Here is a 26956-nt window from a genome sequence, read left to right on the forward strand (position 1 = left end):
CTACAGACTTCGTATATACACCGTTTTTTCACTTTTTTATAAGCTATATTTGTACTAAGAAAATTTTTTTCGATAAAATACTTGCCCATTGAGTTGTTCATTTTTGAGTTATTTGAGACAAACAGTCCAAAAACCTGTTTTTTTTGTAGAAAAATAAACATAGTCACCCGCAAATAACTCAATAAGTATTGACTTAGTGAAAAAACACTATATAACTAAAGTTACTTAGAATTACTCAGTTTATTCAATTTCGGACTTATTTTGAATATATGTTTTTTCACCCCCAAGAAGAGCTAAAACTCACCTCCAGGGCAAAAACACACATCGGCACAATATCACTTGCTTTTTTTGACATGTTAGCCATGTGTGTGTACGCCAAATCTCATGCCAATCCAAGCGGTTTTTTTTAATTACAGCAAAAGCCCTGAGTAAATGGACTATAAATTAGTTTGAGTTTTTATAAATATGTATATGATATATATTTTATGTGTGATGTTAAAACTTTTGATATACAATGTGTGTTTTTATTGGGCGAGCGGGCTCGCATCCCAACTGGAACCAGGGCCCGCTGATCTATCAGTACGCCACTGTATACAATACAATATAGATACCGTTGCATGTCATTATCTACGTCAATTCCAAAAATATTTTGAATTCATTTTACATCAAATATATCACCTAATTGGAAGTGGATTTTACAACAAAACAAATTAATATTTCATGACTTCCATTTTTTCGATCTTCCCAGTCTCCGTCTTCCAATCCTTCCTTGGACATGGCTTCGTCGACTTCTTTTTCCCAAGATCTCCTCTCGTCGATATGTTGCAGGGCATCTTTTTCCACTTGCATTCTTCTCCTTATCTCTTCATTTGGTATTCTGTCTCTTCTGGTGAGACCACAGCATCTTCTCCAGTATTTGATTTCGGTTGCCAGAATTTTCTTTTGGGTTTTTTTGTTTATGACCCAAATTTCTGCGGCATATATCATGATGCTTCGTACTATTGTTAATACTACTATATTGTTTATACTAAATATAATAAAACAAATACTTATAGTAAAGAACAAAAAGGAATCTGAAATGTCAACACAAGCAGCTATCAAATAAATGTTACCAATTTATGCCAAAAAGTCTCCTTTTTTCGAATTCAGTTAGAGTGTAATCCGAACAAGTGTGCTTTATAAAAACAATGTATACTCCATTATACAAATTAAATGAAACTAGTTAGGGTATGTTTCTTTAAATTTACATTAATAGAAATCTTCCAATATTATTTCTACGCGTATATAATAAATGACGTCTCTAATTCCTCTAATTCCAGTGTACTTGGCTAAACGATTCTAAGGGTAAGAACAAGTGGGTCGAGGTGGAGGAGTAGGTCGTGGTGGATGCTATTAGTTAAGTCGCGGTCGATGTCGACAGCACATGGCAAGGAGGTCACCTGCGCTGTCAGTCGAACTAGAACCACTCTCAAGTGAAGTAGTTTAATGAAATTTGAATGACAAAAGACTGTGCTTTTGCGATGTTGTGTCAGTCAAGTGATGATAGTGATGAAATATCAGCTGTAAATAATCAGATCCTCCTTCCTATTTCGAAAATTTACTGAATTTAATTACTTTAGAAATTCAAAAATAAACTAAATACAAAAAAGGGATTATATAAAAAGTATCAAATCAGATAGCTCAGGTAATAACAACTTGCCTTCGAACAATGGATCAATTACAGGAAAGCATCCTTGTAGGCCGCGCAGTAGACATCCATGTAAAACAAAATCATTTTATTTTCAAAAGCATCGATGTCAACTTCCTAGATGGCATCGCGCTAAACCTCCTGTCGTGTTCATATTGACAATGATATATCGAACCTATCTCCAAATGTCAACATTGGACCAAGAAACAAATTCGACATAACATCACCAACACCAACGCGGCGAGCATGAGACTTTATGTGGTTCCTTGTACTCTACTCCTCTGCATTCTCCAGGCATACGGTACACTATCAGTAAAAGGAATGAATTTCGGTATAAATGCTTTATTTTCTCATTTCATTGGTTATAATTCAGGATCTACATCATATTCATTGTGAAGTTATTTTATATAAAAAAAACTGTCTCTGCTGACAGGCAAATATAAGATTAAATTAAAGACTTAGCTTGTGGTGTGAAGGCTTCTTCCGGTGCTGTCCTAGGTTATCTACAGCTCCAGATCTTCTTCGGGAGGCGTCAGGTGGTAGTTTGATGTACTGGTGGTTCGGTGGTTGCCTCCGGAGCTGTCTAACTGTTCGTCGAACCCATGGGTGACGGTCTTGGGGAACTGCTATTTACCATTTACGATGTGATTTGCTTCCTGGAGAGCATTCTATTGTCAGGGCCAAAACAGACGATGTAAAGCTAGGGCCACGCCCTTCTCCTGGGTGCCTAGAAGAGAAATCAAGATGTAGATAACCCGCAGCATAAATCTATGAAGGGCTCCTACCACCCAAGTCAACAAAACCCTAATATTCCCCACCAGCAGCACAGCAAATCTTAGAGGTGACTTCTAAATCAAACAGTAGACCCCAAATATTTTAATTTTAACACCCCAATTACAAAATACAATAAAATAAATGAATAAAAATAAATTAATTTAATCCCTCATATTTCTATAAAATTAATGTACTAAATTAAACTTGAAAATAATTAATATTTAACACAACTGCTGATGCTAATGAATTAGCATTCACGGAAAATACATAAATAAATACGCCAAAATTATTTTCTTGTTGGATGAATCAAATTTACAATACAAATAGGTAAAAATATAAATACATTCTGCAAATTCGAGTTAGTCAATTAATAAAAGATATGGTCGGAAAAGTAAACGATAAAACCACAAAAACAACTTACCAATTAGGTATGTAGTTGCTCGATGCTACCTACTTGGAGAAGAATATAGAAATGAACCAGAAAGGCACCATCATGGTATTTATGAAAGAAGAAATTAATTGAAGGTCAGTATTAGCTGATAACGAAAGAGACACTCTTATTGAAATTGACAAAGTTGAACGTTTTAAAATTACAAAAAATTAATGGCTTGATAAATAATTTTGCTTCGGAATAAAATATTTAGAAAGAACGAAAACTGGAAATATTTAATTAAACGGTTTAAAATTAAAACGACAATAATATTTTCTCAATAAATATTATTCGAGATGATGGAAACAACTTTTCTAATTTAAATGAGGCATCACTAATTCCATTATAGAACTGAAAATGTATATACAGGGTGCACAAAAAGAATATGAATGGACCGACTAATAAATATTTGCTAAAAATGAAAATCAACAGCTACCTGAGAGGACCTCTAAATGCAGAGTGAGTCTCATTAAAATAAATTCTACAAAGTAGCGGGTTTGCAAGCTACACTCCACCGCGACTTACCTGCTCTCTTCTCTTTCATTCAGTACAATGTGTTTGTTTTACATAGATATCGACATCGACCGCGACCTCCACCTCCACCGCGACCCACTTGTTCTGTTCTTACCCTTAGGCGGCATCTTAGACGGTGGTCTCCAATATACGCTGTACGCAGCCTGCGGAATCTATTGGAAACCATCGGCTAAGTCGGTGGTCACTACAATTCACCCCGTAATTTGAATTTGTTTTAGAATTACTCTTTTGTATCTATTTTCGGTTGTAAGATAGTTTTTGCGACTCAAAAGTTTATTAAAAATAACGAAAATGAAAAAATTTTCCACATGACGCTGTAGGCATGCCGCTGTACGCAACCTACGGCATTTATTGGAGACCATAGCCTAAAAAAGGACCAGACCTACCACTTAAATATTTCGTGTTGGTATCATGTGCCATCATGTGCTATAACGTGTAACGGTATTTATATTGTACGTACTGTATTTCATATTTTACTAGGCACATTAACATTTATTTCTTGTTAATATCATATTATAATATTGCAACCCAATGTTACCTAGCATTTACACAGACTATCACACAATGTTACATAATATAGTTTTTTTAAACTTATGTGAGATTGAGTTATGTTTGCCCACATACATACATAATTGAATTATTAATTGGTATTAAGTAGAGCTGTTTTTATGAACATTCATTTTAATCAATATAAATCAGTTCTGAAGGTAAAAATGTAATAATATGTATGAAACGATTACTATAATTAATACTCTGTGGCAGATTGACAGTTAGCCTACGACCACATATGTGTTGACTGGCTGGGGAAAGAAGAGGAGACGGATTGACGGACGTCTGTCAGAAGATTTTAGAAACTTAGAATACAACTGTCATAATTTTTCTTACTTGTTTTATGTATGTAGTTTGTTGTAAATAAACAAATAAAATAGTTTAAAGTGTGCCCCGACTACTTTGCAGCCCGCAAACCGGCCACATTGGTGACCCCGAGAAAAAGACTGTAAGTACAAGGATTTAAAGACGACATTATGACAGATAACGACCAAACAATGCCAAACGATAATGCTACACCATACGAAGGCAATGATCACCCAATAATTGCACGGGTAGGCATAAAAGCTCCAGAGTTTTGGCGCAATGAACCAGAACTATGGTTTCTTCGGCTGGAGGCGCAGTTCCGACAAGCCAAAATAACATCTGACAACTGCAAATTCGATCATACTGTTGCTAGTTTAAACAGTGACATACTAATAGAAGTGGCGGATATTGTAAAGAATCCAACTGCTGGCAATGCCTATACACAACTGAAAGCTCGCCTTCTCGAAAGGTATGGCATTAGCTCAGATGACAGGATCCACAGATTAATGGAGCTCACTCTGGGTGACTTAAAACCCACTCAACTACTCCACAGAATGCAAGCTCTGGCCACGGATAGCATTAGTACACAAGTTCTAAAAAATTTTTGGTTGGACCGCCTACCACCTTCGGTTCGAAGTGTTATATCTGTTCTTGATGGAGATCTAGAAGAGCTTGCTAAGAAAGCCGATAAGTACCTCCGATGTTCCAATTTTCCAGTCATGGCTGTTACCGAAAGCCCTATCTTAGACAAAGCAGTGGCTGCATTGAATGACCAAGTGAGCGCTTTATCCAACAGATTAGCTGTAGCTGAAGAACGGCAACAGATTCAAATGGTCAAGAGTGCCAAGTCATCATCTGACGAGCAGTGTTACTACCATCGAAGATTTGGTGCACAAGCAAAGAAATGTAGACCACCCTGCAGTTTTACAAAAAACGACGAAAGGGCGCAGTAATGGCGGCAACTGCAGCCCCTCACATACCACGCCGCCTCTTCATTACCGATAGTGTTCTCCAACTTCAGTTCCTTATTGATACAGGGGCAGACCTGAGTGTGCTTCCACGTAAAATCTGCACTGCGACTCGGCCCAGCACTGTATGCCTATATTCTGCCACCGGATCGTGCATCCAAACGTATGGGCAGAGACAACTTTCATTAAACCTTGGTCTAGACCAACCTGTAACATGGACTTTTGTAGTCGCAGATGTCACCACACCCATACTAGGAGCCGATTTTCTTACACATTATGGCATTAGTGTTGACATGAGAAACAAACGACTAGTAAGCTCAAATATGTCAAGCAGTATTACCTGTGTGTCTCGTCGTGTTAAAGTATCAGAAGTAGGCCTATCCACTGCCCATCCTTACGATCGTCCGGCAGCCACTATACCAGAGGATACTGAAAGGGTCCAGCACTATATTGAGACTCGAGGTACACCAGTATTTTCTAAACCACGAAGACTTCCACCAGATCGTTTTCAAGCTGCACGAGCAGAATTCAATGAGCTGATGCAGGCAGGCATTATCCGACCATCAAAGTCATCTTGGGCTAGTCCGCTTCACTTGGTTAAGAAGTCCAATGGACGATGGCGAGCCTGTGGAGATTTTCGCCGTCTAAATGCCATGACCAAACCAGATCGCTACCCAATACCGCACATCCAGGATTTTGCTAACCAGCTACATGGAAAGAGAATTTTCTCTTGTATTGATTTGGTACGTGCTTTTTACCAAATTCCAGTCCACCCGAAGGATGTACAAAAGACGGCTGTAATAACCCCCTTTGGACTTTACGAGTTTCTCCGAATGCCATTCGGTTTGCGAAATGCTGCCCAGACGTTCCAGAGGTACCTCGATCACCTTTTTCGAGAATGCCCATATGTGTATGTATACATCGACGATATTTTGGTTGCCTCGGAGACTGATACCGAGCATGAGAAACACCTGGCATCAGTACTTAGGATTCTGGAAGCAAATGTACTTCAAATCAATAAGGATAAATCAAAATTCCGTGAAAGTGAAGTAAACTTCCTGGGTGCCACGGTCTCCCCAACTGGCGTTCGTCCATTGCCGGCTAAAGTAGGCGCAATTCGCAACTTTCCACAACCTACGACCTATCGACAGCTACGAAGGTTTATGGGTATGCTCAATTTCTACAGACGTTGGTTACCAAATGCTGCGAATGAACTAATGCCATTAACCGACTTACTGTCTCAGCAAAAGAAAAAGAAGCAAGAACTGACATTAACACCAGCAGCTGCAGCAGCTTTCTCCAAAGTCAAAGAACTCTTGGCCGCGTCGACTGAATTGGTTTTCCCAGCACCGAATGCCCAATTGAACATGTCAGTTGATGCCTCAGATGTTGCCATCGGCGGTGTTTTGCAACAGCTTATAGGTGAACATCTACAACCCATCGCTTTCTTCTCTAGAAAGCTTTCTAAGACGGAGCGAAACTATAGCACTTATGACCGAGAGCTGCTGGCCATATTCAGTGGCATACATCACTTCCGCCATTTTCTTGAGGGCATGCCGTTTACCATTTATACTGACCACAAGCCTTTAACGTTTGCCTTCCAACAGCGACATGAGCGGCAGTCCCCACGACAGATACGCCAACTAGAATTTATTGGACAATTCTCGACCGACATTCGACATATTCAGGGTGCAGCCAATATCGTTGCCGATTGTCTCTCACGACCCGAAGTAGACGCTGTCACAACACCCATTACGATTGACTATAACCGGCTATCCGAAGCTCAGACTACAGATGAGACTCTCCAACAAACTCTGAACGATCCTGCTAGCTCCTTACAACTTCAGCGAATAGTTCTACCAGATAGCCAACGACCTATTTATTGTTCAGTCCAAGATGGTCGTATACGAGTTTATGTGCCAGCTGTGTTCCAGAGAGACGTTTTCCTGAAGTTCCACACGCAGTCCCACCCAGGACATGCTGCTACATTACGAATGATTGCCGAACGCTTTGTGTGGCATAACATGAATCGCCAAGTCAAGCAGTGGTCACGAGAGTGCATCCAATGTCAACGTGCCAAAATTGGACGTCACACTGTTACACCTGTGACACCTATAGGAATGCCAGACGATCGATTCGCACACATACATGTCGACATTGTGGGCCCACTTCCAACAAATCAGAACTTTCGATACCTGCTCACAATCATCGATCGTTTCACAAGATGGCCCGAGGCCATACCTATCTCGGAAATTACAGCCGAAGATGTTGCGCAGAAGCTCCTTGAGGGATGGATATCTCGGTTTGGTGTGCCAGCAACCATAACAACGGATCGAGGTAGGCAATTTGAGAGCCACTTATTTCGCCAGCTCAATAGATTACTAGGTGTACAACATATTAAAACCACTGCCTACCACCCACAGTCAAATGGATGTATTGAACGTTTCCACCGAACCCTTAAGGCTGCTCTCATCGCCGCGGACACAGTATCGTGGGTTGACGCCCTCCCTCTGGTCATGCTAAGCCTTCGAAACACTTTCAAACAGGACATTGCGTGTACAGCCTCCGAGTTAGTGTATGGTAAACCAATATGTCTCCCTGGACAGCTGCTTGTCCCTAGTGCTGCTACACCCGACGAGCATAGTTTTGTCCAACGACTACGTCAGACCATGGGAGCATTGCGGCCTATACCGACGAGCAACCACTCAGTCCGCACTGCCTTTGTCCATCCGGATCTGCAGACTACGAGTCATGTGTTTGTGCGGACTGATAAAGTAAAGCCTCCGCTTACACCTCACTATACCGACCCGTTCAGAGTGTTGGAACGAAGTGACAAGTTTCTAACTGTAGATGTCAAAAATGTTCCTCAGAGAATTTCCATGGACCGACTCAAGCCAGCATATATTCCAGCGGCCCAACAGGTGCAGGAAGAACATGTATATGCCAACCGTCTGATGAGTAACACGGTCAACATTGCCGTTCGAAACCAGTAGGTTCTTCACTGGAGGGGAGCCCTGTGGCAGATTGACAGTTAGCCTACGACCACATATGTGTTGACTGGCTGGGGAAAGAAGAGGAGACGGATTGACGGACGTCTGTCAGAAGATTTTAGAAACTTAGAATACAACTGTCATAATTTTTCTTACTTGTTTTATGTATGTAGTTTGTTGTAAATAAACAAATAAAATAGTTTAAAGTGTGCCCCGACTACTTTGCAGCCCGCAAACCGGCCACAACTCTAAGCCCGGCCGCACATCAAAGAAACATGAAACGTAAATTACGTTTCATGGAAATAAACCACTGCTAAACAAATATATATCCGGCCATTTATGAGACTCTTCGAAAATAAAAATGTGTCATGAGTATGAATCACACTCGTTTCATTAGTAGGCGGACTTTGAGATGTTTTTAGCAGTGTTTTCTTTTCATGAAACATGTTTTTCGTTTCATGTTTCATGTTTTTCGTTTCATGTTTCTTTGGTGTGCGGCTTGGCTAAGGAAATAGGCAAGAAATATATCATATTCGGGACACTTAAATATCCAGGTAGCTGACTACTTTTTAGTTATTGTAGACCTAAAGGAAGAAAACCTACCTGTTTCCTGCCTAAAGTTCGCGTCCGTTTTTAATTATTAACAATTTAGTGCCAAAAATGCGTTTTTTCGACTTTTTGCACCCCATTGATAAGCTAAATAGTTGACATAAAATTACAAAATTTAATTTCTTAAAACATTGAAAAACCTTCAAAATGCCGATTTTTGACAGTTAAAAAGTAAATTTGTTGCTTCGCAACCTACAAAATAAATGAAAATCGTTATTTGTTAATAACTTTTACTAAAACTTATTTATAACTTTAGTGTTTCACCCAAAGTTGGATATTGGGGTACTGTACTTAACAAACCGTCAAAATTTGAGAGCGATCTATTAATTAGTTTAAAAGTTATTTTATTTGTTTTTCCTAGAGACCTTATTAAATTTTTTTTAAATTTCTAATTATTTAGAGAGAGAGAGAGAGAGAGAGAGAGAGAGAGAGAGAGAGAGAGAAAGAGAGAGAGAGAGAGAGAAAATTATCTAATATAGTCAAAAATCCTAATGTCAAATATTTGAAATTTTTTAGTTTATAAACATTTAGAATAACTTTAAAAATATCGTCCGTAGAAAAAATCATTTTACATATTCGAAAAGCTGGTATTTTAGTCGAATTTTAAAAACTGTAGTTCAAATGGTGACTAGTCATGGTAAGTGAAGGGGGAGCTGGGAGCCGACAAATGCACGAGTTCAAAAACTAAAAAAGCAAATTAAAACTTTTGTGGCGGATATTCTTGAGTTGGGGTTGATTTCATGTAATCGAATGAACTACACCGAGAGAAAAAAATTCTTGGCATAAAGAAACTTTATTTATATTATTTAAGAAAGATCGACTTGGAATATTGACTAAGAAATATATCTTTGTATGTAATATATAATTTTCTAAAATATTTCAAATAAATTTTACTATAGCCAAAAGAAATATATATTAAACATGATTGAAATATGTATCACTTTCTGGCAAACTTCAAACCCATTTATCACAAAGAAATTACACTTGATGTTAAATGATTTTATTAGTCATACGAATATATTATTTTCTTGACATTACAAAACTATTCTTTTAGAGCAATAATATTTCTTAGTAAGGAATATTAGTATCTTAATATTAATAATTAATGTATTTAATGTTAAGAAATATATTTCGCAGATATAAACGTATATTTAGAGTTAAGTTAATATTTCTTGAAAATAAAGTGATATTACATACGGCGAAATAAATCATTGTGTTAAGGTAAAATCATTATTTATTAATAAAAACAAGGTATAAAACGTTATTATTACATACAAATATTTTCTTCACTCTTAAACCACTGCTTCTACACAACAATAAAAGGATGGAGAGGCAAATCCAACTTGGTCAATTTTTCCTTCTTTTGTTAATAGCATTTTGTATATCAACAATTCACTAAAACAAAATCGTTAAGGCGGGTATACATATGCGCTCTGCTCGGTGTGCGAGCCGCTCGCGCGCAACATATTTGTTAGATTAGCCGCTTAACGTGCTTACCCGAGTTAACTCGGTTTTAAAGTACGTTTCTATTTTCGCTTAACCGAGTTAACTCGTGTTTAAAATATTTGTACTATATATAAGGCGCCTACGCGTTTTAACTCCTCTAGCGCTAAATAACGGTATCCCCACTGGCATGGGCGTCCATACCTATGGGCAGGGGGGCCCGTGGCCCCCTCCCTAGCTTTCGGGTGCTTTAAACTATATATGGTTTTCCAAAGTATAAGAAATGTAATCTGCCACATCTTCACGTCTGGCCGCCCCTAAAAATTCTTATATGGGCACCCGTGCCCACTTGTTTTCTCGTTTCTAATTTTAAACTTTCTACGATCGACTGCCGACTGGGGTGGGATCACGATGAGTAGAATTATATTTTGCTGACGTCACTTTCTGCCCTGACTGGGACGTACCTCTGTGTGTAACCACTTGTCTTAGAGTGTAACACACTGTTAACAATATTTAACATGATTATACTTGAATAATTGCGATTTTCTTCTTTTATTGTAGTATTTTTTATGTAAAAAGTTACGACCAAGTTAACTCGGGTGAGCGCATGAGGGTATTTGCTATTTTATATTTTTCTAATAAAATATGCGTTTTATTACTTTAGATTATATCTAGTGATAATAGTCTTGTTCGTAGTTCATTTTATTGTAATAAAATAAATAGGTAATTTTTTGACGTATTTTTGCAAATAAATGTGTGCGTTAAGCGGTTAGTACGTGTTTTCAAGTGGCACACAAACGGCTCGCACACGGCGCACCACGATCTAACTTCGGCTTTTCAACAAATGCTTTGATGGTTCGCAATACGTGTTTGGACGGGTTTGCGAGTGGTTTGTTGGTTTTGGGGCGCCTGAGTTGAATATTAGTTAGTAATGGAGTGGTCGGAAGGAAATATCAAACTTATTGATGTTTACCGTGGAAAAGGAAAATGAGATGATGACATTAAATATATTTAAACATGTTAGTTTGCAACCCCCAACTTGCAACCAACTTGCAACCAACTTGCAACCAACTTACAACCAACTTACAACCAACTTGCAACCAACTTGCAACCAACTTGCAACCAACTTGCAACTCGAAATGAAACCAAACACTTCTCAATGAGAATAGGAGAAGCTACTCCCGACGTCGGCCGATATCGGATCTGATCTGATCGGAGAAAAACGGATCCAATGTAGGCACCCACATTTAATACTAATTATCTACAATTCCTAATTGTTCGTAAGTTTCCTCTGGATCGCGGAAGGTTCGTCAAAATGAAAAATTTTAACGAACATTAACCGCGCCACGAACGAGCGGCGCTCACACGGCGCGGAGTTCGCGTAGAAAAAGTTTATAAAAATATAGATATTTATTTTGACAAATTTAGGAAATACAAAAAAAAACAAATACACGGCCCCACATAAGAACTATTAATACTAATAATAATCAATCTTATTTATTGCAAACATGGCATTATTTAACCTACACATCTTTGGTAATTTTTTTCTTTTTGTTAATGAAATATTAATTATTTATCTGTATAATATTAAGTCACACAATAAATATTGTTTAGCTAAAACAAGAGGGAAAATACAACCAATGTAAATCATTGAAGCAGACAATAATATGTAATTTTCTTTATTTTTATAATCTAAAACAGACATCATACCTAATCATTAAGAAATTTTATTACGGGAATTCATTTAATACATATTAACTAATTCACAGTTTTCGACAATAAAATTTCTTATAGGCTAACTGATTTCTTTATCACAAATAAATGAACAGAAAACATCCTCAGCCTTGTACCCGTCATGTTTGATATAGTATTGTATTGTATGTTTTTATAGAAGACGATATATTCAAGAAACCTATTATAGTTGATACATAAGTATACATATTTTTAGGAAGGTACTTACATGTATAAAGTTCTACCATTTCTGGAAGGCCCCGCAGTTGGTTAATAGCTCCTTTCTTAATATTGTTCTGAATCTATATATTATATCATTCTGTCCCAGCTTTAAATTATGGCTTATTTCCCAGTTATAATAATAAGCTCCTTTCTTTCAGAGTTGTTCATCATTATACCTAAAAAACATATAAAGATATTATTATGTTTCTTTTATAACCATTCGGATACACAACAATATTATTATTACATCATAAATTACTCAATTTACTTTTATTTAATAATATGTACGTACCTTCAAAATATCCGTTAATTTTTAAAGGACACCAACAAATCCAAAATCCATCTATATGAACATGAACTAATATCACGCCATCTTGACAAACACTGACGATTAAATCATAAATAATTAATCTGCGCAATTCTTTTGTGGAAGAAAATCTCTTTGCAAGTAACATTTCGGCTTAATGATAAAGTTTTTATTTTATAACCACAGTTATTTTATAACCGATTTGGGTGTCGAAACGTTACTAAAATTATTTTTATAAAGGAAATAGATTTAGAACAACAACTTAAAATATTTTCATTTTCTATATCTCGGGATCTGCTGAATAGATTTTGATCTTGCATTTTTTTAATTTGTAAGTAATTTTTCTGTACATTACAAATATGCAATTTTTCTAGACATTTATTAATTAATAAACAGCTTAACTTGTTTGAATAATTTTTGAAAAAATAATTTTTTCCAAAAAATCCATGTTTTTAATCATACTATCATTATTAATCATGGAAAAACTTAAGGTATATTTTAATAAATAAATTATCTTCATACAATAATTATCTAATAAAAATAATTTATTTATTAAAGTGTACTTTAACTTTTTCTATGATCATTAATGATACTTAATTAAATATATAATTAAATATACAAAAATCAATAGATTTTTGGAAAAAAATTATTTTTTCAAGAATTGTTTAAACAAATTAGACTGTTTATTAATTATTAATATTGTTCTGAAGCTATTTCCTTGTGGCATTTTTATAATTAACTGTTTAGAGTATTATTTTGTATTTTGACAACGACACCCGATTTTCAATTTAATTGTGGCTTATTTTCCATCTAAATAGTTAATTACTAATTATTAAATTTATAAACAAATTGCATATTTGCAATGTACGTAGAAATTACATACAAATTAAGAAAAGAAAGATCAAAATCCATTGAGTTGATCCGGCGATACAGAACATTGTATTAGTTTCAAATTGCTTTTTCGGTATTTTAACTAGGTGGATTTGTAGGTTCCCCCTAGTAACCGTTTGAACTACATTTTTAAAAATTCGTAGAGTGTGCTGGGAAGGTACAATCTTTGTGCAAATTTTTTAACAAAAAATGCAAATCCCATTCTTTAAAATAGCATCAATGAGATTCCTTAATTATTATAAACAAATTAGCTGTGAATTGAAAAAAAACACATGACTCACTTTGTCCCAAATGAACTCAGGCTAAATTTTTTTATTTGAAAATTCGTGTTAAAATACTAGTTTTTCGAATGTATAAAAATATCGTTTTTACGGACAATGTTTTAAAAGTTATTCTAAATATTTATAAACCACAAAATTTCAAAAATTTGGCATTAAGATTTTTGACTATTTTAATTAAACTTTTTAGCTTTTTTTAATACATTTTGATACTATCATTCTTATACTTTCATTTGGCATATGCAGAATTCCCTATATTCATTATTTTCTGTCTTATGTTATTGCAGAACAAAGGTCTCTGGGATAAACAAATGGAATATCTTTTAAACTAATTAACGGATCGGCCTCAAATTTTGAGGATTTGTTAAGTATCAAAATACAAAAAGTTATTAACAAATATCGATTTTCATTTATTTTGTAATTCGAGAAGCACCAAATTGACTTTTTAACATTAAAAAATCGGCATTTTGAAGCTTTTTCAATGTTCTAAAAAAATCAAATTTTGTAATTTTATGTCAACTATTTAGCTTTTTAATGTGGTGCAAAAAATAAAAAAAAATCGCGTTTTTTGCACTAAATTGTTAATAATTAAAAAACCGACGCGAACTCTAGGCAGGAAACAGGTAGGTTTACTTCCTATAGGTCTACAATAACTAAGTTAAGTATAACTACTAAGTTATAAGTAGTCAGCTACCTGGATATTTGAGTGTCCTGAGGAAATCCTTATTTCTCTGGACTATAAATTCAGTTAAATAGAAACCAATAAAATCTGACATTTACCATACGAAGAGAGCGTAATTTCTACGAAGATATTTACCTTTATTGGAATTTTCCTGCTAAAGAACTATAAATATCGGATCGCAGTATACTTTAATTTTATGACCTAATTAGTTAATTTATCTAATTACTTGCACAACCAAACAAACAAATACTTTCAAATCTATTTAGTAGTTATTTACACATTCCTGTTTTATGAGAGGCGGTAAAATAGTAAGATGTCTCTTGTCAATTAACAAATTAAAACGGTGTTGGTAGTGCATCACTCTGCCATCCGGTTACTATTTATGCCAATATTTCATTTCTCATTACTGGGATTAATTAAATTACTAGTTTTTAAGAGAAAATCCGAAAGGATTTAGCGAGTACATAATTTCGAATCAGATCCTCCACATAATCAGGATAGCCCGATCAAAAGAACAATCTGACCCAAAAAAAATAAAGGAAGGATGAAAATTTATGAATATGTAGTTGAAATTGTCTATTATTATATAAGAAAGAGTTTACAATTCTACATCCCCTCCTTAGGAGTGAAAAAATATACATTCAAAATAAGTCCGGATTTAGAAAAAATGACTAATTCTAAGTAACTTTTGTTCTATAGAGTGTTTTCACTAAGTCAATACTATTCGAGTTATTTGCGAGTGAATAAATTCATTTTTAATAAAAAAAACCATGTTTTAGACGGTTTTTCGCAAATAACTCAAAAAATAAGTATTTTATCAAAAAAAATATTCTTAGCAAAAATATAGCTTATAAAAAGTGAAAAAAATGGTGTATGCATGAAGTCTGCATACCCAGTAAAAGTGGAGTTGTAGCTTATGAAAAGTAGGTTTTTATTCGTTAAATTCCAAATCGAATACTTCAACGTGAAATAACCAAAAAAACAGCACTTTTCGGGGAAAACTCATTACAACTTTTTTAAAGTGATTGAAAAAATGGTTTATTTTTGTTTTTTAAAAAACCTTTTAACATTAAAAGTAAGTTAGTTACGGTCAAAATATTGTTGGTCCCTTATATATATATATATATATATATATATATATATATATATATATATATATATACTGTCCTTAGGCGTCAACGCCCTTCGGTAGGGATCTATGGAGGAGTATCACCAAGTCGTAGAGTCTAGTGAGTTTTGTACTACGACGTAGAAAATATATTTTATATTTTGGTAAGAAGAATCGCAAAAATCACCCCCTAGTTAGCATCCCAAATAAAATTAATCGTTACCGCTTCACAGGTTACTTTACTTATGTATTTTTTATATGATCTGTAAGTTTCATTTGTTCAAAGTGCTCCTTTTGGTTCTAAAGTATTTTTTTAGTTTTGAAAAAAATTACATTTCTTTCCAAATAACTTAAAAATCATTAGTAATACGAAAAATCTCAAAGAGTAATAAAATGTACGTTTTGCTTTTCTGAATATTTTGAATTTTTTATTTTCCTGTTAGACAAAAATTGGCTATGCTATGGCTGTTCAAAATTTGCTCACACTCGTGATTAGTGACTCGTTCAAGTCATTTTGTTGGTTCAACATATCTCTCAGACCAACTTTTTCATGAAACTCAGGTTCTTGATGTTCGGCAATTGTACTGCTTAGAGCTACTTAAAAATATTTATACAGATAAAATATTTCTCTTAAAGTAAAAGTGTCAAATTATGAAACAAGAAGAAAATTGAATGTCGAATGTCTTCACACTTTAAAAACAATCATGCAACGGTCAATTATTTTTTTCTCCAAGAATATACAATCAATTGCTTATAAATTTTAAAAATATCAAACATACTTACTGCTTGGTAAGACAAAAAAGGGAATTGTGTAACAATTTAATAAATGTTAAATTATACTAGACAAAAAAAATATAGAACTTAGATTAGAAACTGTAAAAATAAAATAATGATTTGTAAAAAAAACAATAAACATAAACTTCTCAATATTAGACAGATTAAGTCAACAAGCATGTTTATGCTTTCAAGACTTTTTTACGTTTATTTTATTGTAAGTAAACTGAAATTGTAAATTATTTTAATAACTATTAATTGATTTGAGTAAACGTATATTATTGTTACTTTAACTACAGCCTTTTCAAAAATAAGCACTTTAAACCGATGGAACTTGCAGATCATATTATAAAGAATAGATAAGCAAAGTAACTTGTGAAGCGGTAACGATTAATTTTATTTCGAATGCTAATTAGGGGGTGATTTTCGAGATTCTTTTTACCAAAAAAAAAGGGGCCAACAATATTTTGAGCGTAACTCACTTAATTTTAATGTTAGAATTTTTTTTTAAACAAAAATAAACCCTTTTTTAACACTTTAAAAAATTTGTAATGAGTTTTTCCCGAAAAGTACTCCTTTTTTGGTTATTTCACGTTAAAATATTCAATTTGGAATTTGACGAAGAAGAACCTACTTTTCATTAGCTACAACTCTGCTTCTACTGGGTCTACAGACTTCGTGCATACACAATTTTTTTTCACTTTCTTTTATAGGCTAGGTATATTTTTTCTAAGAATATTTTTTTCGATAAAATATTTAATTTTTGAGTAATTTGCGAAAAAACAGTCCAAAAATATGTTTTCTTTTTTGCTCTCAAATAACTCGAAAAGTATTAACACTATTGACAGAGTGTTCAACCAGTGCATCCTTCCTATCATGACCAAGGCAAATATGAACAAACTAGCCTCAACATAAAGAGCAATGGAAAGGGCATAGTTAGGTATACGACTCTCAGAAAAAGAAACGACTAAGTAAAATCAAAAACAAAAGTTAAAGATATCGCAACAAAATAAATTGCCAAACCCAAATGGACCTTCGCAGGCCACACTGTTATACAAAAAGACCAACGTTGGAACGTCACAATTTGGAGACATTAGAGGGTAGACGACCAAGAGGAAGACCGCATATGGGGTAGTGATGTTGATTATAGTTACTTTCGAGTATTCGTTACAAATCGTGACTTTTGTATAAAGTAATCATTTACAGTATTCGTTACTTTGATTACTATGATTACTTTTGTTACTTTTGTATTTGAGTACCGGTAATCATATCGAGAATCGTATTTCTCAGTAGGTAGGTATTTTGTATAGGTATAGATATAGATCTAGATAAAAATATAGGGTTCTCGCATTCGATCTTTGTTAGTGACATACATTACATATTTTACGTATACCATATTATACCTCCCTCTGTTTCATCTTCTATCTTCTCCTCACCCTCACACCCTTAAAACGCTTCAAACCGATAACGATATTCGATAACACTCGTAAAATACGGGTCCGGTCCGTTACTCGCTGGGATACGATTGGTAGAAAGTAATAAAGTGTACAGGTTGTAGATACAATAGTCGTTACTCGCTCTGATACGATTGGTACGAAGTAATCAGAGTAATCAAAGTAACGATTTGCCTCTTCGTATAGTAATCGTTACGTTTGGTATTCCTAAGTAACGAGTACTTTGTAACGAATACTTACTTTTTCAACATCACTAATATGGGGTGTGTAGTAGATGACATCAAAAAAATAACTTGGAACAAATTGGAAGTATACTCAGGATACAGATTGATGTAAGGAGTCGGGGGAGACCTGTGTCCAAAAATGGACGATAGAAGACTAAGAAGAATTAAGCAATATTTATTGTAAAATTCTAAAATTACTGTAATATAATTAATTATATTAATGTATGTTAACTAAGTTTCTTTCTCCGGATATCCATATATCTAGGTATTCTTATAACGTTATGCAAAACGCATTATAAAAATCACAAAATATTGATTACCTACCAACTTAATTTCTCTTTTATGTTTGTTATTGTAAAATGTGCATATTTTTATTTAACGGGAGTACTAATAAACGCTGAGAAATAAAAAAAATGTTAATGAATTGTTAGACGTGGGTGAGCTAGATATCTATTGAACAATTATATTGCTGTTATTTTCACAGACTAACGGTACAGTGAGAGGGAATACCAGTTTTAATTAAAAAAAGTTGGTAAATGGTAAGATGCAAAAATCATGTGACTGCTCTGATGGCTAAGAGGTTGAAGAGTAAGTCTGTCAAGCGATGTTGCCGATATTTTAGACGGTACCAGCATTCTTTAATTTTAAAGTTGAGATTGTTAAAATATTTTTGGTAAGTTCTGTATATGGGTCTTACCTTTTTATTTTTGTGCTACTATGTTACTACCTAGCGTTTTATCCTATTGTATTTTGAGTTTTGTGAATTATTTTATTCATCTGTTTTACTTTTTTTCACTTAAGTTTGTTTGAATCAACGAATTCTATACTCAGGACCGTAACTACCATTGGGGCAAATGGGGCAGTGCCCCGGGGCCCCAGGGCCCCCGCACGGGCCCTCGTTTGTTTGGCCGTGCATAGATTGTAACGAGGTCAAATAAACTTTTAAAAGTACTTTCAGTCTAGTTCTACTTGAAGTTGTCCGATTGTAATAAGTACCTACACGGCATATTAATTATTCTAACAACTTCAATAGTCGATTTTAACATATTTCACCTGCAAAGCAGCTCCGTCTTTTGGATGGCTTCTTATAATATCTTTGCAGTCTTCGAAGTTCTGCATATTATGTTGGAATTTGTTTTTTAAGATTTTAATAAAAGGTACCGGATGTCGTTTTCTAATAACTCCGCCAAATTGGATATCTCATTAGAGCTGTATACAATAATTATTTCTCGACGGCCTCCTCTTTTTGTCATTTTCCTATCTCCTTCAATTTTTCTTCCACTTTTTCATATCGAATTTTAACGGATTCTCGAATTTTTCTTTCGCCTTTTCAATTTTCTGGCTTTTTTTAGGAATCCGGTTTACCTCTTTCTGCATTTTCTCTAAATAAACCTTCATATCTTCATATCTTTACAACTTCGAACGAACCGTATCGTTCATTGAGAGATACTGAAGTTCTCATACCAATCTGAAAGATGTTCCTCGAAAGTGACTCTAAAACTAAAACCTCTCAATCCAACACGCTGGGCTGGAAGATTTGATGCAGTCAATACATTGAAACACACATTTTGCGATGTTTTGAAGTGCCTTTCAAGTCTAGTTCTAACTGTAGTCTATTTTTAAACCAAGAGGAGTAGTTCAAATCTCCCGTGCCGTAAAGCTTGTTTGTAATGGGTCCAACTTCAGTCAAGTTTACTCTGTTATCAAAGGACACCGCACACATCTTATGGAAAATATAATGTCACTCAAATTCAATAAAATTTATATGAATAGATTCGTTTTAAATTAACGGTCAATTCTTATCATTGCGCCAACTCTTAATTATGATTAAGTACGGCGCAAATTGCAATTAAAGTTTATCGAAATCACATTTTTGGAATCTATAAATGTGTCAGTTGTCAGTTACAATCACTATTGCTCTCGGTGCTATTCAAAATAGCTTAAGCCCCGCTGGGCCTAAGCGGATTAGTGAAACTAATCCGCTGATTTATGAAGTACCGATAATTTGGGTATTTTAAAATATTTTTTCTCTCTCTAACTTATGTATGTACCCATTTGATTTCAGAGTTATTTATATCAATTCCTGCTCTTATTATTGAAAATACAGAGTTGGCGCAATGATAAGAATTGACTGTTAATTTAAAACGAATCTATTCACATAAATTTTATTGAATTTGAGTGACATTATATTTTCCATAAGATGTGTGCGGTGTCCTTTTGACATTAATGACATTTATAAAATTTTGACCCTATTGGCATTTCATAGGTTAAGTCTTCAACGATTTTTTGTATTTTCTGCGGTATTCCTTTAATTTTTAGATTTCTAGTCTGTTTGTACATAAAAACAGTTGTTTTTGGAACTATTTAGCGACGTATTAGTATAATATAATATTCATGGATTACCGTCAAAGGTCGATATGATCAACCAAAAAAGAAGATGTATTTGGTGATATTTCTAGTGACTTTCTTGGGTGTGAATCTGTCTTTTTAGTTTACTCTTCTTGGTTAAAAAACAAAGTTTAGTAACAAAAGAAATGAAAGAGACGACGCAACACTACTAAAAAAAAGAAAATAGAATCATTCAAATTTGTTTTTTTACTAGTTGTGCAAAATAAAATCCTTGAAATCCTCCAACACAGTCTCGAAAACACTACAATCAAAATCTTTGGACCATGTAACAGCTTACAGTTTACTTGAAGAGAGCCTCTTAAAACTAACTGAAATGAGAGGGCAATTTGAAATCTTTTTTGAAGAGGCTTCAAATATATGCTAACGTTGGGGAATACCAGTAGGGTTCGCTCCAAAAATAATGCAGAAAACGAAAAAACGTTTCGATGAACTGTGCGAAGACTTCAAGATCCCAAGTCATGCTTTAGAATAACCGTGTTTTACTCGACACATTATTCCATCAGCTAGACACTCGCTTTCCAGGAATAAAAGTGGTGTTAGATACGTACCGAATTGTTCAACCTGATTTTATTTTGAATGCAAACGAACAAGATCTTCAAAACAACGCAGTCAATTCGTAAAAGGTTTTCCAGATAATTCAAGATGAGAGATGGGGTTTAGCTCCCCTTTTGCTGGGCGGTAAACCCTCGAGACCCCCGCTAGGGGGCCCCAGATCAGGTTTGCCCCTTGGCCCCCAACATCGTACTTACGGCCCTGTCTATACTTCACTTTGTTCTTCTTCTGGCATCATAACATTGGATGAGTCTTGTCTGGCTATGTCCTTTCATTCAGATCTCTCTTGCGTCCTTCTCCTCCATTGTCTTATATTCATGGTTTTTAGGTCGTCTCCCACGTCATCCAACCATCACTCGGTCTGGGCTTTCCTTTTTTCGTCTTCCTATCGGCTTCCATCGTAATATTTTTTTTGCTATTTTTCTTGCATCTTCTTGTCTTTACACAAGTCCCAGCCATGATAGTCTTTGAATTTTCACAAATATTGCAATATCACAACCTCTATTCAATTCATTAACCTCGTCGTTTCTCTTGATTTTCCATGTGCCGTCTTCCTCTTGCACCTGACCATATAGGTACCTACCAACTTTTCTCAGTATTTTTTTCTCCAATGTCCTGAGTTGAGCTTCATCTTTTTCTGCCACTGCCCAGGTTTCAGAACCATAGGTACTACGGGTCTAATCAATGTTCTGTAGATAGCGATTTTGGTTCTTTTTGTCTAATAATTTCGATATCATCAATCCTTTATTAGCATAATATGCACGATTTCCACTGGAAATACGTACATTAATTTCGCTACTTACGGAAGGAATTTTTTCGATTGATTTCTGTGCCCAGATATGTGAAGACATCCACATTTTCAGAGGTATAGTTATCTGTGAAGTGAAAGGCAATTTATTTTTTATTTCGATTCAGCGGCAAAGCATAATCTGCAGACACCGCTGTTTCTGGTATCACCGTCGTCAGTACAGATGCTTGCTCGCCTCTGAACCAAAACCAATCCAAATTGCATATTTAAGGGAAATTTCAAGGATAGATTGAAACCCCTCTAAGGACGCTGCAGCGACATATATTAAAGAAAGCAGGAAGGTCTCAGATATAGAATACATTATTAAAAATAATATACACTAATTTAAATCTAGAAACCTTCCTTATTAGAACCGTTTTCTGTTAACATCCTACATCTCTGCCTTCTACCATTTACAAGGCATAGAGACGATGAAATAGAAAACGAAAAGGATTCTACAATATGCAATCACATTCCGTTTTCCTTCATATAGGAAAAGGTACAAGATAGTATAGTTATATATTGCGATACATATTATTTTCATTACTGGTGTTCTTTCGACGGTTCTTTTCACATTGTTGGGGTCTAATAAAAGAACGATAGATCCGTCACGAGAGCTACACAACGGGTTTAATGTAGTAAATAGGAACAATTCATTTCAATGTGAGATGATAGGCGAGCTTTTTCTAGTAGCTTTTGAGGAATAGACGGGCTTTTGTGACCGTGTATTAAAAAACTCAGTGTCCATCTTTGCGATTTGTCTATGAACATTAGCACTGTGTATCGATCACATACCTATTTTTAGTATATCTCTTGGTTTTAAAAAATATCTACGAACAAGGGAGATTTTTGTTTCTATTTTCACCCCTTCTCAAATACTTCTCTTAATATAGGCTCTCGATGTACATTCTTATAAAATCTCAACATTTGTAGATTATACACAAAGGGATCTTCCACACTTTAATTGAAAGATTTTTGTGTACTATATGTTTATAATTTTTCATAAGCTCGAAGTTAAGCTGTCCATATATCTTCAGTTGTGTTCAAAAAGTCCGACTGACCATAAATAACCCCTCCAATACGAGAACGTTTCACGGCTCTTTCGTTTTAATATTATTATTTTAATTATCTTTTAAGAGAAAACAGCATCTTCACAATTAAACAAACGAGCTCTTCCGGGCTTTCAAAGAAGTGGTTCAGTTTAACTACTACTATATGTATGAAAAAGGTATACTTAAGCCTCAAACAGTCCTGAACGCAAAACCAGCTCAAGGATTAAATTTATTTCAAAGTACAAAAAACGCGAATAAGTACCACAAAGTTTTTTTTATTAAGAAGATCAATACAATTGGACGCATTTCTTTTTGCATTCGATTTAGGAAAGTGTCAGGAAAGTTTGTGAACTAAATTGATCTCCGGCAGATGAAAATTTCCATAAGAAAAATGCATTCAAAGTGCACCTCGAAGAGATTCGAAATGAAAAATTTATAACTCAGGGAATACTGACGAAAATGAGTTCAATTTTTATACTTGGGGGTTTTGGAGGTCGTTGAATACGAATTTCATTTCGGCGATGGACTCCAAGGTACCTGGTGCCCAGGGTGGAACTCGTCTCGTGGAGTTTTATGTTATATTCAAAATCAATCAATAACCATTACTCGGGGGTGTTGAGCACGAATTTCATGCCGGCAAAGGTTTCCGTGGTACCTGGTGCCCATGGTGGAACTCATCGCCTGGGGTTTTATGTTGTAATTATTCAATCTCAGTCAATAACCATTTCTCGGCGGGTTTTGGTGGTCGCAGAGTACGAATTCCCTGACGGCGATGGTCTCCAAGGTACCTGGTGCCCATCGTGGAACTCGTGATCTGGAATTTTCTGTTATAATTATTCAAAATCAGTCAATAACCATTACTCGGGTATTTTGGGGGTCGCTGACTACGAATTTCATGACGGCGATAGTCTCCGAGGTACCCGATGCCCAGGGTGGAAGTCGTTGCCTGGAGTTTTATGTTATAATCGTTCAGATCATTCAATACATAGTTTACTAATGAAAAATTCATATTCAGCGTCCCCCAAAACCCCCGAGTAATGGTTATTGACCAGGCGAGGAATAATAATAAAACTACAGGCTTCGACTTCCACCCTGCATATTAGATACCTCGGAGACTATCCCCGTCATTAAATTCGTGGTCAGTGACCCCCAAAACCTCCGAGAAATTTTTATTGACTGATTTTGAATGATTATAACAGAACACTTCAGGCGACGAGTTCCACCATGAGCACCAGGTACCACGGAGACCATCGCCGTCATGAAATTCGTGCTCAGCGACCACCAAAACCCGCCGAGTAACGGTTGTTGACTGATTTTAAATGACTATATCATAAAACCCCAGGCGACGAGTTGCACCATGGGCACCAGGGTACTACGGAGACCTTTGCCGGCATGAAATTCGTGCTCAGCGATCACCAAAACCCCCGAGTAATGGTTATTGATTGATTTTGATTATAACATAAAACTCCAGGCGACGTGTTCCTCCCTGAGCACCTGGTACCTTGGAGTCCATCGCCTAGATGAAATTCCTATTCAACTACATACCTCCAAAACCCCAGAGTATAAAAATTGAACTCATTTCCGTCAGTTGTTCCTGAGTTATAAATTTTTCATTTTCCATCTCTTCGAGATGCACTTTAAATGAATTTTTCTTATGAAAATTTTCATCTGCCAGAGATCAATTTATTCCTAACACAAAGCTTATTATAGAAGATTAAATGAAAGCAACTCTTATAGAGTAAAACCCAATGGAGGCAAAGAGAAATGTTAAAGCTGTTTATTGTTACCCGTGCAAATTATTTTCAATTAAAATAAATAGTTTAACTGATTTTGGATATGTTTTACCCACTGGAAATATTTGAATAATTTACTCAAATCTCACGAAGAAAGTAAATTTCATCTGAACTCTATGGTTACATTAATAACAAGATCATCAGTTGGAGTTAGATGGATCATCAGTTAAATTAGAGACGCTGGCTTGAAAAAGCAAGTAAAACGCAAAGCTGACTATTGATTGAAGGTCATAAGAAGAGTTGTTGTCACCATTAAATTACTTACTTCTCAAGGACTAGCTCTTCGTTGATCCCATGAGAATTTAACGAGTCGTCATAAGGGAAATTACTTAAATTGTCTTATATACTTTGCTTTTGACAACTCAGCATTTACAGCGGAATGCGAATAAAGAAAAAGGTTCAGTTAGCTATCTGTCTTACCAAACTTGCAATGAATTCCTGGAAGCGATGAAAACAAAACATGTAGGAACTTTTGACGCTGTAAATGCTTTACTTAAAAACTACGCATCCATCAAACCTATTTTTCCAGTTAAGTAATAATAGAAACAAAAAATCAGAAGTTAGAAGTGAAGCCAAGGCACTGCATAATAAAATGGATACCTTTGAGACAGGTTAACTTGGATACTCTATTTGGCCTAGGATTTTAAAACGAGTGAATGCAACAAGCAAAACGTTAGAAACTGTGGCCTTTAACGTGTCAATTGGAGTAGAATTAATGACATTTGAGCATTGTTGGAGATGTAAGAAATAAATTAAGCGAAATTGAACTAGAAGTCAAAAATATTTTTTTGTGAAGGCAATTATCTCAAACATATTCTATAGATTTGGCCTTCAAAAAACAAAGAAAAAAACATTTTTCGATGAAGCAGTTGAAAGTGAAACAATTTTAAAGGGACAAGGGATACATATTCAGAATTGAAGTACCTATTTAATGTTTTATGCCCCAATATTTCTTAAGATCTTTTAAAGAGAATATAATGCTACAAAAATGTTAATCAGCTTTTAGATGTTTTCTACGCTAAATAAAGAAGAAGTCAAAAAGTGAATTAATATTTTATGCGAGGAATATAAAAAAATGTTGATGAAACCAAAGAAAACTTGCATAATGAAATTATTCATTTTATAACGTTATGCCAAAATTTGAATAAACATTTGAAAATTTGGTGTCATCCAGGATGTCATCCAACTTTTGTTAATTTTTAACTTTAGTGCAAGTTTATTTGACGATACCAATTTCTAATGCGTCAGGCGAGCGGTCTTTTTTGGGTTTACAAAGAATAACGATACATAACATAATATATTAAAGGTCAAAGGGTCAAGAAAACGACGCATTATCACTATCGTATTATAAAAGATGAAGAAGTGGAGCAACTGAATTTTGATAGTATTAATATGGCAGTTTGCTAATGCCTAGTCAAGAAAAAAAGTGAGCTAATTTTTGTTCTATATCGTTTTTAGAATATGTTTTTTTGTTTGTCATGTGTTGTTCTGTAGAACTTTCTGTTTTTTTATATGTTCAAATGTATTTTTGTAATATTTTTTACGTTTGCTATTTTTCTCGTTTGTTTTAAAAATCTTTTTAAAAATTTTTAATAATGTATGGGTTTTACAGTAAACGTTTATAGTTAATGCAGGATAATGCATGTGTTTTTTTGTTAAAAAAATTGACAACGAATAACAATGAAGGGGGCCCCTAAATCTCTAGTGCCCAGGGCCCGAAGTTAGGTTAAACCGGCACTGTAAGGATAACAAGAATATTTCGTTTACAAATAACATTGTTTTTTGTATTCTTCTTGTAGGTATCAAATTACATAGTATTGGAGAGATATATCTGCAAAACATCGTTGTCAAAGGAAAACACAAAAGAAGATATAAGATTTCTTTAAAAACCCTTTAAACATGTTTGTTTTCCTTAATTTTATTGGTTTCTTTTGTATTTACATGTTACATAATTAAATAAGTCATCATCATCATTGGCTCGACAGCCCTTTCTGGGTCTTGGCCTGTTCCAGGATTCTTCTCCACTCTGATCTGTTTCGTGCTTTTTTTCTCCAGTTTTTTATTTTTAAGGTTTTTATATCATTTTCTATTTGTTCTAAATATCTCAGCTTCGGTCTTCCTCTTGTTCTTTTTCCTACTGGCATTTGTTTGAATATTTTGTTTGATATTTCGCCTTCTTCCATTCTTTCTACATGTCCCATCCAACGCAGCCGTCCTATTTTAATGAATATTATGATATCCGGATCTTGGTATATTTCGTAGAGTTCAAAGTTGTACCTTCTTCGCCAAATTCCATTTTCTTTTGTGCCCTTATATATGTGTCGCAAGATTTTTCTTTCAAAGGTGGCTAGCAATATTTCCTCTCTTTTAATGAGTGTCCAGGTTTCTGAGCCCTATGTGAG

General features: G+C 34.9%; 2 protein-coding genes and 1 long non-coding RNA gene across 3 annotated transcripts; 2 read left to right on the forward strand and 1 right to left on the reverse strand.

The window, feature by feature from the left end:
• Window positions 1–2013: 2013 nt before the first annotated feature.
• LOC114333927 (uncharacterized) lies at window positions 2014–2934 on the reverse strand. Its single transcript, XR_003653033.1, has 2 exons — window positions 2883–2934; window positions 2014–2414 (listed from the first exon to the last, which is right to left on the reverse strand). It is a non-coding gene; the product is annotated as an uncharacterized LOC114333927 (long non-coding RNA).
• Window positions 2935–4450: 1516 nt separating this feature from the next.
• LOC126893125 (uncharacterized) lies at window positions 4451–5233 on the forward strand. The gene has a single exon (XM_050663073.1). It carries the CDS (start codon window positions 4451–4453, stop codon window positions 5231–5233), a length of 783 nt encoding a protein of 260 aa, XP_050519030.1.
• Window positions 5233–25961, forward strand: LOC126893126 (uncharacterized). The gene is made up of 2 exons (XM_050663074.1): window positions 5233–5710; window positions 25861–25961. The coding sequence occupies exons 1-2, from the start codon at window positions 5233–5235 to the stop codon at window positions 25959–25961; spliced, it is 579 nt and encodes a 192-aa protein (XP_050519031.1).
• Window positions 25962–26956: the final 995 nt, after the last annotated feature.

The sequence above is a fragment of the Diabrotica virgifera genome, chromosome 10 (genome assembly GCF_917563875.1).
Source record: "Diabrotica virgifera virgifera chromosome 10, PGI_DIABVI_V3a".
Taxonomy (NCBI): Eukaryota; Metazoa; Arthropoda; class Insecta; order Coleoptera; family Chrysomelidae; genus Diabrotica; species Diabrotica virgifera.

Coding starts and splice junctions, on each gene's coding strand:
- LOC126893125 (XM_050663073.1), top strand. CDS start 4,451: ATGACAGATAACGACCAAACAATGCCAAACGATAATGCTACACCATAC.
- LOC126893126 (XM_050663074.1), top strand. CDS start 5,233: ATGGCGGCAACTGCAGCCCCTCACATACCACGCCGCCTCTTCATTACC. Junction 5,711..25,860: donor GCACTATATTGAGACTCGAG/GTACACCAGTAT, acceptor AATATATTAAAG/GTCAAAGGGTCAAGAAAACG.